Raw genomic sequence first — 14,924 nt, 5'->3', positions numbered from 1 at the left:
AAATGCGGACTGTGCTGATTTTCGTCCCCTTAAAAACCTGCTGTAGAGTATTATTCGCTCATTTGTAACCACAGCCCGTGACTCCGACTTAATTACATGTGTGTGTAAGCTGGACGGATCGTCTGTCACGAAACACAAAGAGACGTTACACCCGGAAATGGAGCAGATTATGGTGATCGCGTTCTTGCTGCAAAGCTCCTCCAATGCTATGAAATGCTTGTCTACTGACGACGAGTCCATATTCACCCATCTCCACTAGTACAAATATTTTGGCCGGCCGGAGTGGCCGAGCGGTTCTAGGCGCTACAGCCAGGAACCGCGCGACTGCTACGGTCGCAGGTTCGAATCCTGCCTCGGCATGGATGTGTGTGGTGTCCTTAGGTTAGTTAGGTCTAAGTAGTTCCAAGTTCTAGGGGACTGATGACCTCAGCAGTTAAGTCCCATAGTGCTCAGAGCCATTTGAACCATTTTTGAACAAATATTTTCATCTGCGAATGCTAACATCTACAATAAATACCATAAAATAAAAGGACGTATTTTGCTAAGGCATCATGAACCTACAAATGCCATTATTTTTTGTGTGTTTACCGTCCAATCAACCGATGTAGTTTGTTGGGTTACACAGTGCCTAGGGAAGTTAAGTATTTGGTCTTATTAGGCTGCAATGTGTTCGTTTTTTTTCTGAATGGATATCCTTCACTTCGCCAAACACAATATAAAAACATTTTTCAGACAGCCTGCAAATATTCTGGAAATGGTCGGAATACGATGATTAATATGTTATATTTCTTCTCCGTTTGCAATTACAATGAGAGGTTCCAGTACCTTCTTCACTACTGAGCATCTAAGAGTTAAAAAATATCAAGTGCATTGCTGTTTGAGCCTGTCACTATTATGTAGTAAGAACGTTTCGCGTCTCCTGGCAACACCACGCCATTTCGATGTGCACTGCGCCTCAGAGCGACATGTAACAGGCGTAGTCAAGTCCATCAGCTAGCCGCCTCACTGCACTAGATGGACGGCCGTATACAGCAGCACACGGTCGACTAATCCCGAACACATGTACAAGTATTGCCACGGTCGACTGACTGACGGATCCCAGTGAAATGGCACTGGTCAGACTTCATCCGTACGAACGAGCGCTTGTTGCTGCTCGTGCCTGGGTATGTTTTGTACTTAAGTACCAACTCTGACGATAGAGAAGCTTAGAAGTGTTGTGAATGAGAACAACCCACTACATTGACGCAAATGAAACGACCCCTATGCCAACGGCGGCCCTCTACCCGCCAAATTTCGCAGACAACAGTGCAGATTTATAAAAGAAATGCTTCATCTGTTCTGTTAACAATATATGCAAGTAATACAGCGAGCTCTCCTATGTTACACACTTTTAGCAAACTCTTTTCTAATACAGTTCAGGAATATTATTGTCAAGACCAACACTGTGTGGTTTTCTTCTTTCGAGACCGTGAAATGTGAGTGCAGCTTACGTCAATGTTACAATCAAACGTTCTTCATGTTGTACAGTTTTCCCTGAAATTCTACCATTTTGTAATTGCGTGCTGCGTATCTGTTAGGATATACGGAAACGTTTCCATGTTCATCCTGTAGTAGTTGAAAAATTTTCCTGCGTATTTCTTCAGTTGTTTACGTAAGTGATGAAATTGTCCTACTTTGCTTCATTTGCTAACAATGGGAACTCTCCATCGTACCCACCTCCCCCCCCCCCCCGGGTCAGATTTAACGGTAAAATGGCCCAATGGATTGCCCGTCAAAAACTGAACACAGATCTGGCATCAAAACAGAAAGAAAGCGTACTGAACTGTGAAAAAAGAAGCAAAATAGAAATTGTGAGCGGCCTAAGCTGAAGATCTGCAACATCGAGCGAGTTGCGATAACACGGCGTCGTAGTTGTGTGGTCATAGTGTTAGACTGCAAAGCAGGAGATCCGTGTTCAAATCTCCTTCGTGTCCCATTTGTTTCACAAATTATGAACTTTACGTTCGATCATTGACGTGTCTGTCCTCCTCCTGTAGTCTTGGCCATCATTTGTAGAATATCAGTCATCTGGTAATAACCTATTACCGTCGCGAGTAAATGTGATGAATAGCGAGAGCAGGCCAAAGCCGCATAGACCTCTCACACAAATGAAAACAAATAAATGTTTGAACTATGTTACAACAAAAGAACTCAGGAGGCAAAAGTTCCAAAACGGAACGGAACGGTCATAACATGTGGTACTTGTGTGAACAAAGAGGAGGTACGTACGACTGGTGGTCCTTACACCTCGCTTTTGCAAACGACCGTTACACCGCGATGTAGACACAAATTTTAATATAGCGAACAGACACATCAATGACCGCACCGACAGTTCATAATTTTGTGGAAAAAAAAAATGGGCTACGATACTTGAACCCGGACCTTTCCATTCGCACGCCAACACCGTGACCACATAACCACAACGCCGTCGCTGATCAAATTCGCTCGTGTAGTACGTCTCGAGCTCGGAGCGTTCGCTGTTTCGATTTTATTTCTTTTTTCGCAGCTCATTACACCTTCTTCCTGCTTTCGTGCTCGATCCACGTCCAATTTTTGACGCGCTATCCACCGAGTCATCTTACCACTAAATCTGAGCAGGGTGGCGGCGGTGGGGAGTTTCCCTCGTTACAGGACTGATCCAGAACTCCCTTCGCCTTAGTCTGGTTCTTTGCCTGGTGAGGCACGCATTCGCTAAAAAGTACAAAAGCAATTGAGTTGGCTAAGCACAGACTGATGAGGCAGAGGGTACTCACCAGTGTAGCCGGGCGCGCACGTGCAGGAGTACGAGTCGAGGCTCCGCAGGCTGCAGGTGCCGCCGTTGAGGCAGGGGTCGGAGTCGCACGAGTTGGCCACCGGGATCTCGCACAGCGACGCCGAGTAGCCGATGGGGCACGTGCACGTGAACGTGGGCGACGCGGACGGCGACGTGCGCACGTGGCACGAGCCGCCGTTCTGGCAGCGCGGCCCGGGGCCCGTGTGGCACGGGTTCGCGTGCTGGCAGTACTCGCCCACGTACATCGACGTGCAGCTGCGCACACAAAGTTCACAATTACACGCTGCAGGAGGGAAGGCGAGGTTAGGTCAGGGCATAAATAAGTATGCAACCGGCTCAACTAAAGGAGGACAATGAGGCCTTAGTAATGTCTTATGTCGGTTGTGTTCCACAGCTTTGATAAACTCCAGATATGACATCACGTAACACCGTAGGCTACTGATAAAAGTCGTCTTTTAAACACCAGTTTCGAGCACGGTTTAGGTTAGCAGCAAGAGTTGCATTGGACTATAAATAATTTTGCGGCGCTTTTTTCAGGTCGTGTTATTAGAATCTAACTCTTCCTCTTAACCCAAACTGAGCTGGAAAATTGTCGTTGGCCGAAATAGGTCTCTTATTAAAGAATACTTTGGACAGCAGCTTATGGTGTTACATAATGTCATTTTTGAGGCCTCGATGGTTTAACAACCCGACTGTGTTCGAAGTAAGAATAACTGCTCGCTCGGAGGACGGTATAGGACGAGACTCGGGCTTCTTCAAGGGTATGGACATGAGGTGAAGCACAGCAGTAACACAATGGTGACAACGACAGACTTTAGGGTCGGCGCCGAACTTTTCACGCGTACTCATTTATTTTACACTATCAAACACTAAGTCACCAGAATGACAACCAACATAAACATAAACGTGACTAAGAATCATCGCGTAACATAAAAATTATCAACAAAATAATTAAAGCTGTAAATATCTATACTACTTGGAACCAAAGTAAGTCACAAGACTGATCGCGTGTTTTATATCGTGCACATCGATAAATGTATGAAAATATACATCAGCCTCAATGAAATGTTTAGGTGTCATTAGTTATTACTGAGGGCACTCACGTTTCTTCTTTCACAAACCGATGTCATACGAACTGCTCTGGATTCGACGGTACACAGCACTACCCGGGAGAGAACATTTTCTCGACCACATTATTGATCGATCAGGAGCAAATGCGGAAATCTCTAAGATGAGTTGCGCCCTGACAACGCGTCCAAGGGTTGCATCATGACGACTTAACTCTGCGTTGTTTCTGCCCTAACTCTTGTTCCAGCAGTCTACCTCACATGCATGACAACGCTCCATACATTACGACGCAGCCTTAGGTAAGAGCTCATTCCACGGGCTAACGACGATGACTGTCATTTGCATGGCCGACGAGATATTTACCAGGCTTTATTTTTTAAAAAAGTGTGCTCGCCACCGCTCTTTGACGAACATGGTAAACAACAGACACTGTTTTGTCAGTACACAAAACATATTTTCGTAAAAGAGTGGGAACGATGAGACATTTTTATTTACTATTATTTTTTATCGTACACTTGGTTACCCAGAAGCAAAAGCAAACCGTAGAACTGCTGCTACAACCACATAAAATGAGAAGAGCAGAAAAATTACGTAATTATTTAACAAAATCAATTACGACAAAAACTGATTATTTTACGAAAGTCTTGGATTAAATCTAATTCTAAATGAAAACTATCATCTGAATCCAGGTATCAGCTGGCAGTATAATAAATTTACCAATGCATAATAGTCTCATGTTCTGGTTGTCCGTGATGCATGCTGCCGATTCCTAGACGCGCTGCTTGTCATTATGTACCACATAAATTTTTGTTTCTATTCTTTCTCTCTAATAGTAATAAATGTTTATAGCAATGGCGGCTGATTACGCCGTCTGTGAACTGCTTGTAAATGTGTTAGACGCCGACAGCAGCGGCGGAATGGTACCGGGCGAAGCACGGGCAAGAGGACGTACCAGCAGATGGGGTTCAGTGGCTCGCTACAAAGGTCAGAAAAAGCATAAGCCACAGAGCTGCGAGCCTACCATTACGGTGGTGGCCACCGCAAGATGGCGCGCCATTACGCGGCTAATTGAGTTTAAGGCCTGGCCACCATGTTGTCATTATCCCGCGCTGTGCTGTAATTTCAAAACGAACCGCTAATGGAATCCTGAATACGGCGACTCTTCCTGACTTGCATAAATCGTGAAGGGTCCCAAGGCACCGATTCCATTATTGCCTAATGGGTCGGGGCGGACCAAAGATACCATTCCACTCTCCCCGTTCCGCTCCACAGCGTCGCACTTTACCTTAACCAGCATCTGGATGCCGAACAGGAAGCCAAATTTCTCAAAACCTCCATTACTCGTGGAATCGTTACGCTGTTACTAAAATGTATCACCTTTGACCGTTTCATATTTAATGCTCAAAGCCAAATAAATTATTTTCTTACCTAGAACTTATACCTTTCTCGTAAATTACATATTAAAGAAACTACGAATGGCTAAAAATGCGAACTACTGCTATTGTCGCTGCTACTAATAACTTTGTCCAGAAACAGAATAAAACATGTATCTAGCTATCTCGTCCACGGCACAAACAGACCGTCCGACTGTCTAAACAAAGCGCAGTTTCGGACACGCCGTGTCGTCCAAAGATAGCGCACACAGACTTCATACGACAACTTAGGACGATGCGAATGAGGTGGGATGGGGAATGGAGCAGACGAACCAATGACGAAGGGAAACATTACAGAACGACATAGGGAAACATTATAGACCGATACAGTCTTTTGATTCCGTCAACGCACTGGTATATGAAGAACATGGCGTCGAGATATTTTTAAGCAACCACTGAACGAATGGAACTAAATCGCGGTCGTTTTAAAACACATTTACATCGCCTGGGACTCACCGACAATTCTCTTTACACTTGTGGAGAAGAATATAATATTAAAATGTTCGGAAAAAGACATGGTACATCGTACACTAAATCAACTGAGTGCGTTACCCCTCTTTTGGGAACAACAGGGTTAGGGTGTATATACTCATATACATACGTCTCATGGAATTAGAGGTGTCCATATAATCAGTAACATCCTCCAAGTAGGGCGAGGAGGAGGAGGAGAAGAAGAAGAAGAAGAAGAAGAAAAGTAACACATCATACGTGAGAGCGGCCACTCGAGGGCGCGGACAAGAAACGAAGAATCCCGCTACCTAGAGGACGGACCCCAATTGCCCAGTACATCAGATGACTTATCGAACACATGAAGTGTATTTAGACACATTTATTTAGTTACAAATAACACACCTTTTGTTGTAACTATAATTTAAATTTTGTATATAGACAAGGGTTTGCATACACGCCAATATAAAAATTATAGTTCTTTCGCTATAAACGGATTCAAATTTGCACATACAGGGTGTTTCACTGTTAATATGACACACTTCTAGAGGTTGTAGAGGGGACATAGCAGATCGAGTCTTACACAGGAACCCGTGTCCGTAAACGTCATCCAACGACGCGACATAGCGTCAAAGTTTTAGGTGCTGGAGCCTGTAAATGGTTGTGTAAACATGTTGATTCTGTGATGCTGTTAAAACTTTCTAGGATGATGGTGAAGGATAAATGGGTCAATTTGAGGTAAGAGCCCCTCTATCAGAAACGAACGAGTCGAAAGTTACAACTGAAAATCATTCTGACACCTCTGACAGTGGAACACGTGCATCGGTACTGCTGTGCATATTGGCTACGTAATATTCAGAGGTGGTACTATGGACCAAAACAAGAAAACATATCAGTAAACATGGGCTCTAAACTGCATGCCTGAGGAGCTATGAGCACTTGTTCATCTGCGCTAGAGTGAAAAACATCTCCTCTACTGAGCAAGTGTGGTCATAGCTCTTCAGGTGTTCTTAAGGTGTGCGTTTCAGAACCCATGCTTACTAGACATTTTTTCTTGTTTTGGTCCATACTACCATCCCTGAAAGTTGTATACTTTACAATTTTAGCAACAACAGTATTGGTACATGAATTCCACTGTCAGAGGTATCAGAACGGTTTACAATTATTAACTTTTGACTCGTTCGTTTCCTGCACTGGGATCCTTACCTCTAATTGATACATTTATCCTTCTCCATCATCCTAGAAAGATGGTAACATCATCACGGAATCAGCCTGTAAGTATGTACACACACACACACACACACACACACACACACACACACACACATAACCATGCGCCGCGGCCTGTAAATTTGATGCTTTATAGCGTCGTTGGATGAAGTTTCCGGACATGCATTCCTATGTAAAACTTTATCTACTAAGTCCCCTCTACAACCTCGAGAAGTGTGTAACATGAATTGGGAAACGCCCTGTAGATAACAGTCAAACCTGACAGTTGTTACTGATACATATAAACTATGGTTGGTTGTATGGTCATGAAACAAAACCACAATAAATAAAATAAAAGCAGGGGGATATTAACCGACACGATTGCCTTTCACGTAATTTTGTTCCTTACGAAAACATATACAGGGTGTTACAAAAAGGTACGGCCAAACTTTCAGGAAACATTCCTCACACACAAATAAAGAAAAGATGTTATGTGGACATGTGTCCGGAAATGCTTAATTTCCATGTTAGAGCTCATTTTAGTTTCGTCAGTATGTATTGTACTTCCTCGATTCACCGCCAGTTGGCCCAATTGAAGGAAGGTAATGTTGACTTCGGTGCTTGTGTTGAAATGCGACATACTGCTCTACAGTACTAGCATCAAGCACATCAGTACGTAGCATCAACAGGTTAGTGTTCATCACGAACGTGGTTTTGCAGTCAGTGCAATGTTTACAAATGCGGAGTTGGCAGATGCCCATTTGATGTATGGATTAGCACGGGGTAATAGCCGTGGCGCGGTACGTTTGTATCGAGACAGATTTCCAGAACGAAGGTGTCCCGACAGGAAGACGTTCGAGGCAATTGATCGGCGTCTTAGGGAGCACGGAACATTCCAGCCTATGACTCGCGACTGGGGAAGACCTAGAACGACGAGGACACCTACAATGGACGAGGCAATTCTTCGTGTCACCGTCAGAGAAGTTGCTGCTGTACAAGGTAACGTTGACCACGTCACTCTATGGAGAGTGCTACGGGAGAACCAGTTGTTTCCGTACCATGTACAGCGTGTGCAGGCACTATCAGCAGCTGACTGGGCTCCACGGGTACACTTCTGCGAATGGTTCATCCAACAATGTGTCAATCCTCATTTCAGTGCAAATGTTCTCTTTACGGATGAGGCTTCATTCCATCGTGATCAAATTGTAAATTTTCACAATCAACATGTGTGGGCTGACGAGAATCCGCACGCAATTGTGCAATCACGTCATCAACACAGATTTTCTGTGAACGTTTGGGCAGGCATTGTTGGTGATGTCTCGATTGGGCCCCATGTTCTTCCACCTACGCTCAATGGAGCACTTTATCATGATTTCATACGGGATACTCTACCTATGCTGCTAGAACATGTGCCTTTACAAGTACGACACAACATGTGGTTCATGCACGATGGAGCTCCTGCACATTTCAGTCGAAGTGTTCGTACGCTTCTCAACAACAGTTTCGGTGACCGATGGCTTGGTAGAGGCGGACCAATTCCATGGGCTCCACGCTCTCCTGACCTCAACCCTCTTGACTTTCATTTATGGGGGCATTTGAAAGCTTTTGTCTACGCAGCCCCGGAACCAAATGTAGAGACTCTTCGTGCTCGTATTGTGGACAGCTGTGATACAATACGCCATTCTCCAGGACTGCATCAGCTCATCAGGGATTCCTTGCGACGGAGGGTGGATGCATGTACCCTCGCTAACGCAGGACATTTTGAATATTTCCAGTAAGAAAGTGTTTGAAGTCACGCTGGTACGTTCTGTTGCTGTGTGTTTCCATTCCATGATTAATGTGATTTGAAGAGAAGTAATAAAATGAGCTCTAACATGGAAAGTACGCGTTTCCGGACACATGTCCACATAACATATTTTCTTTCTTTGTGTGTGAGGAATGTTTCCTGAAAGTTTGGCCGTACCTTTTTGTAACACCCTGTATAGGAGTAGACTAAGTCTTTTTTTAAAGAGCCCCTTGTATTTTTTATTCGGTAATCCATATCCTCTTCTCAAAACCTGTTCGAAAACGTATCACAGTGTACAGTTCACGTAATCACGAGGTTACTAAATTGTAACACAAAACTAGCTTTCAATCTCTGGGTACAGTGCAGGTACTCTCGGTACTACAGTTGTGCTGTAGTACTCGCATTGTAAATAAGAAAAAAATATTTCAATTACTCTTCTGTTATCTTCTGTTTTCCGTATATGAGTAGCATTTCTATCTTGTCTTAGTTTACACTGTACTCGCATAAACATCTTCAACTGAGGACGGCTGATTGAATGTCACATGCGCATTTTGCTTGCGTTTCCATTTGTTAACTGTTAACTACAGCAAGAGGACGAGTTTCGGTGTGCTAGTACAGGAGAGTCAAAATTAATTCGGACAGTCCAGATAAACACGACACGTTGAATAATACACCCACTTCTGCGCAGTAAATGGACGAGGGCCTCCTTTATGCACGGAACGACGGAAAAATTACCGACTGTGTGCCTCTATATGTGTATCCCTCATGGTCCCTACACGAGATACACGACGGAGAAGCAGAACCATAAAAGTTTTGCCAGACGCCTCCCCACTTTTTCGCCAAGCATTTCCATGTAAGTCCCTCAGCTACGCCTCAGTGGCCGCAGCCTTCATTTAAAAACCGACGGCAGTTGCGTTTGCGTGAAGTTCTCAGTGTTCAGAGACAAGTAACACTGCGTGAAATAATCGCAAAAATCAACCTGGCATGTGCGACGAATGTATCCGTTAGGACAGTGCGGTGAAATTTGGCGTTAATGGGCTATGGCAGCAGATGACCGACGCGAGTACCTTTGCTAAGCACGACATCGCCTGGGCTCGTCACCGTATCGGTTGGACTCTAGACGGTTGGAAAACCGTGGCCTGGTCAGACGAGACACGACTTCAGTTGGGAAGCGCTCAAGAGTGGCGCAGACCCCACCGAGCCAACAAGGCACTGTGCAAGCTGGTGGTGGCTTCATAATGGTGTGGGCTGTGTTTACAAGGGATGGACTCGGCCTCTTGTCCAACTCAACCGATTACTGAGTGGAGATGGTTATTTTCAGCTACTTTGAGACCGTTTGCAGTCATTCACGGATTTCATTTCCCAAACAACGATAGATTTTTTTATGGATGACATTGCGCAATGCTACAGAGCCACAATTCTTTGCGATTGGTTTGAAGAACATTTTCGACAATTCGAGCGAATAGTTTGGCCAGCCATTGAACATTTGTGGGACACAATCTAGAGGCGAGATGGTGCACAAAATCCTACACCGGCAAAAAAAAAAAAAAAAAAAAAAAAAAAAAAAAAAAAAAGGTTCAAATGGCTCTGAGCACTATGGGACTTAACTTCTGAGGTCATCAGTCCCCTAGAACTTAGAACTACTTAAACCTAACTAACCTAAGGACATCACTCACATCCACGCCCGAGGCAGGATTCGAACCTGCGACCGTAGCGGTCGCGCGGTTCCAGACTGTAGCGCCTAGAACCGCTCGGCCACCGCGGCCTGCGCATCACTTCCACTATTATGGCTTAATATTTTCTGCAGGCGACTTCCAACGATTTGTGGAGCCCACGCCACGACAAGCTGCTGCACTACGGGAGGTTCGACACGATAACCAGGAGGTAATCATTATCACGAAACGAGCATTAAAAACAATTCAACGCACATTTTAATCTTTCTTTACGCAATTCCAAAACTGATAGTCTCCCTAAAAGCTGAAAATGATTTGCAACAAACTGGCTCGAAACATTTCTTTCGATCAAGGAAGAGATCAACTACCAATAATATCCTGGATCTTTCTGAACTTCTCGACTTTTCCCTGAGAATTCCAAATGTTCCAAGCTTTCCTGACAAGTCACCACCGGAGTGGTGTATCGAGACCAAAGTTTGCAGAGAGAGTGCGAGGACTCGGCGTAAGTTGTTGACGACGAGATTGTGCGAGGCTGCAGATTTGGACGATTATCCAATAAGGGAGGCGCTGCGACTGAGCGGACGCCGGCGCAGCACGCCAAGGCCGTGCCCGCTGGCCGCTCAATTACGGGCAATTGAACGCGCAAATTCTGCTCCCGAACTCACGCTGCGTCGCTGTTGAAGCTCTCCTTAGCACGACGCCACAACATCCGCGGTACACACAGTCACATTTTCTTCGCTACTGAAAGGCCGTATTTTGTTCTCGCGGTAGTCTCGTACAGCGCATACTACTGGACAAGTGAACTCTGGCCCAGCCGCAGCTGTCACTAATTTGGACACGTGACCAGCTACTATCCAGTTAAAAGTAGTGCCAAATGTCACTCGGGTAGCGAGAGTGGGAGAGAAGCCTTCCCGGATTGCCATTACTGTCTTTCAATTTACTGAATGTGAGATGGAAAATGGGGTTTCTCTGCCGATGCAAAACGGGAATACACGAGCAAGTCGACGGTGTACGAAATTCAGAAGGAAGGAAAGAGTCTAGCCTCCCGTCGACATAAATGTCACGCATTGATCACACTGTCAAACTGGGAAAACACGGGGAAGGAAATGAACTGTGTACTCCTCAAAGAAACCCATGTTTTAGAGTAACCACGAAGAAGCTAAGTCAGGTGTCCAGAATGCTACTTTGTTTGGTGCTGAGGGGAGTGGGATACAAGTATCTAACCCAGAAAACACGCATAATTGTGCTACTAGTTACGAATGTCAGCAAGTAACTATACTTCAAACTTAGCGAAGAAACAGCCGGAAAAAATTATTTTATGTAGGGGATCCGGGTTTAAAAAGTGCCAGACTGAACAGTGATCATTTGCGAAAAACAAAATATAGGTGCTAAGAAGGCACCCGTCGTAATATATTTAGACAGTAAGATAAATTATACGACCAGAGGTTTGTTTATACCAGATCCATGCAATTAATACATTGCGTTATAAATGCCTAAAAACTGTCAGTTCACGAAAGTATCATCAAAAAATACGATGATCAACGTATAACCGTTTTTAAACGTATAGCGCTCTGAACGCTCTCCACTTCTTTTATTTACATTCCACCACTCTTCCATACAGGGAACTTTTACGTTTTTTAGTGTGTGTAAACAGAGATTATACGAGGGTATATCGAAAAATAATAATACCTCGTAATTAATGAAAACTTTGAAAATGAACAAATAACGGCGGAGTTGTCTTCTATACAACATAACCGTTCGACGTAGTCAACAGCATTTGTGCACATTTGCCGTCGTTGAATCCAGGCATCAAAACCAGTTTGGGAAAATTCACGGTTTTGCTCCTTGACCCATTTCTATGAAAATGATTTAGAAGCTGCTGATTTTGGACTGCTAACGCGTCTGCCTCCTCGAATCACTTCATCAGAACGTTGTCCCCCCCGGTAGCTGAATGGTCGCCGGCACGGTAGCTCAGCGTTTTCGGTCAGAGGGTTAGCAGCCCTCTGTAATAAAAAAACTGAGTTAATCGATCAACAACGAACTTAAACGGATGTCTTACGACGTCCGCCCAGAGCAAATGCGACGAACGAAAACTAACAAAATTGGAAAAAAAGAAAAGGTCGGCGTGACGGATTGTCAATCCTCTGGGCCCGGGCTCGATTCCCGACTGGGCCGGGGAATTTTTTTCTCCCGGGGACTGGGTGTTGTGCTGTCATCATCATCGTCCTATCATCCTCGTCGACTGCAGGTCGCCGAAGTGAAAGACCGGCGGACGGTATGCCCGACGGGAGAGGGGGGGGGGTGCTGGCCATACGATTAAATTAATTACATAAATTTTGTTGGTGGACGTACCTGATCGAAATTCTGGCGTATTTTATTCTGGCGAATTTCACCGACAAAAAAGTATGTCACTGCACATTCTTCACGAAAGCGTCCTGCAAAGTTAACGAAATCTCAAAATCATTTTTAGCAACACTATTACTGCACGACGTATTTTACAACGTAATCAAAAGAAAGTGAAACCTCGCTTAAGAAGCATCTTCCATAATGATTGATTACTAAGGCCAGTCGCCGAAGTGGCGTCCATTTGAAAGACTTGCACCAGACTGGTGAGTAGAATAAAATGCAAATAATTTTTTTACTTTAAATGTTTTCGCTAAACTAGTCTGTCAACCGTTCTTTTTTTTTCACTATCTCACGGAGAATGGTCTGTCTGTTCATTGTGGATAGCCACAAGTTTAACCATGACCTTCCGCTTTGTAAAGATAGAGCTCCGACAATGTCGCGGTGTATTGGTCGCGATAGGCCTCGAAACTCAATTGCTGGCAGTATAGGTACCACCTCAAATATTTGGCGGGCCGGATACCGGGGATGTCCGGCCACCCTCGCGGGCCGTAGTTTGGAGACCTCTGTTCTCGACTGCCATCTGTGGCACGTTGTCGACGGATCGCTGAGCGGTTTCTTCGTTTGAAAACTTTTTCACCAAACGCCGCACATAGATAATCTCGATTATAGCTTCCCTGCACACTTTCCTCACGGATGAGGTTAAAACAACTTGACAATCATGGGCCCAACAGCAAAACCTGAATTTTTCCAAACTGGTCTTGGTGTCTGGGTTCAAGAATGCTGCAAATGTGTACAGATTCATGGTGGCTATGTTGAACGTTTGTGTCGTGTAGAGGACTGTCCAGGCTATGACCTGTACTAGTTCCACACACTGAGGGAGGGAGGGAAGGTTTCGAACAAAATGTTATGCCCCAATACTATAAATGACAATGGCAGATCTGTAATTGCTTGGGCAGCAGTGCAATGGAACCCTAATATTAGCGCTAGCCAGTACGTGAATGTAACAGCTTTCTAACACGACTATGGACATACACGATCGTCTTCTGCCGTGAAGGCGACCGCTGAGCTTTAGAGCGACACGAAAGTACGAATTGTGCATTGTGTGCACTAACTCCTTTATCCCTTTCTTTCACCCCGTATGTTAGTGGTGGGATATCTTGTCCAGTAGTTCAGGTGCCGTCCGTATCCGCGCGATGGTACTTCGCTTCGCCGTAGTTCTACTACTACCTTAAGCGTATGGTACTGTCGGCCGGGAGGCCCCATTCGGGGAAGTTCGACCGCCAAGTGCAAGTCTTATTTCAGTCGACGCCACGTTGGGCGATTGCGTGCAGGTGATGAGGATGAAATGATGATGATGATGATGATGATGATGATGATGATGATGATGATGATGATGATGATGATGATGAGGAGGAGGAGGAGGAGGAGGAGGAGGAGGGCACCGCAACACCCAGGCCACGAACGGAGAAAATCTCCAACTCGACCACTCTATATCCTAACAGTTCAAGGATAATCTCACACACATCTCTCGAAGTAACGGAGTATAGCTGAACTAAATACTACCGATTTCGTCGGCTGCAGCATCACTACCGGATTTTCATAGAAATTTAACACAACATCACGAATCTTTCATTCAGCACCGAAGTCACTGTTTTTACACATACTGGCAGATTACAACTGTGTACCATACCGGGAACCGAACTATCTCCCCTGTTGTAATGAGGACAGATCGTAAATCAGCCCTGTCTAGCTTCTACTGTCAGTAAAAATCAAGGTTCCGGAGTGGGATCTCGGTCAGACAACAAAGTTTCATGCAGCATCACGTTTAGGGAGAGAGTGATAGAATTATTTGTGGGCACGTCAAGAAGGCCTTTAGCAGCCAGCATCGTGTTTAGGTTTAACAGGGGACCAGATGCTCCACGCCCTGTTTTGTATGTATTACTCAAATTGAACCACACTTTTAGACTGAAGCAGTACAAAAGTTCAAAAAGAGTTCGCCCAGATAGCGTTGATGGCGATTACAGCTGGCTGCCACGCTTCGTCGCAAGCCCGACACGCGACGCCTCACAGATAAGCCAATTGATGGAACTCATTTTATTGCTACAAGTACATCATAAAGTGGATCCCATGAGGAGGGAGGGAGGGAGGAA

The 14,924-nt window shown here is 44.9% G+C and overlaps 1 protein-coding gene across 1 annotated transcript in view; it reads right to left on the bottom strand.

The window, feature by feature from the left end:
* Window positions 1-14,924, bottom strand: part of LOC126185209 (neurogenic locus Notch protein) — a 391,153-nt gene that overhangs the window by 164,958 nt on the left and 211,271 nt on the right. Inside the window, exon 3 of the mRNA XM_049928093.1 lies at window positions 2,793-3,067. Coding sequence (XP_049784050.1) covers window positions 2,793-3,067 — 275 coding nt within the window. The remainder of the gene's footprint in view (window positions 1-2,792; window positions 3,068-14,924) is intronic.

The sequence above is a fragment of the Schistocerca cancellata genome, chromosome 4 (assembly GCF_023864275.1).
Source record: "Schistocerca cancellata isolate TAMUIC-IGC-003103 chromosome 4, iqSchCanc2.1, whole genome shotgun sequence".
In the NCBI taxonomy this organism is placed as follows: domain Eukaryota; kingdom Metazoa; phylum Arthropoda; class Insecta; order Orthoptera; family Acrididae; genus Schistocerca; species Schistocerca cancellata.
The sequence above is the reverse complement of the archived record's forward strand: the minus strand, read 5'-3'. Positions and strand labels throughout refer to the sequence as shown.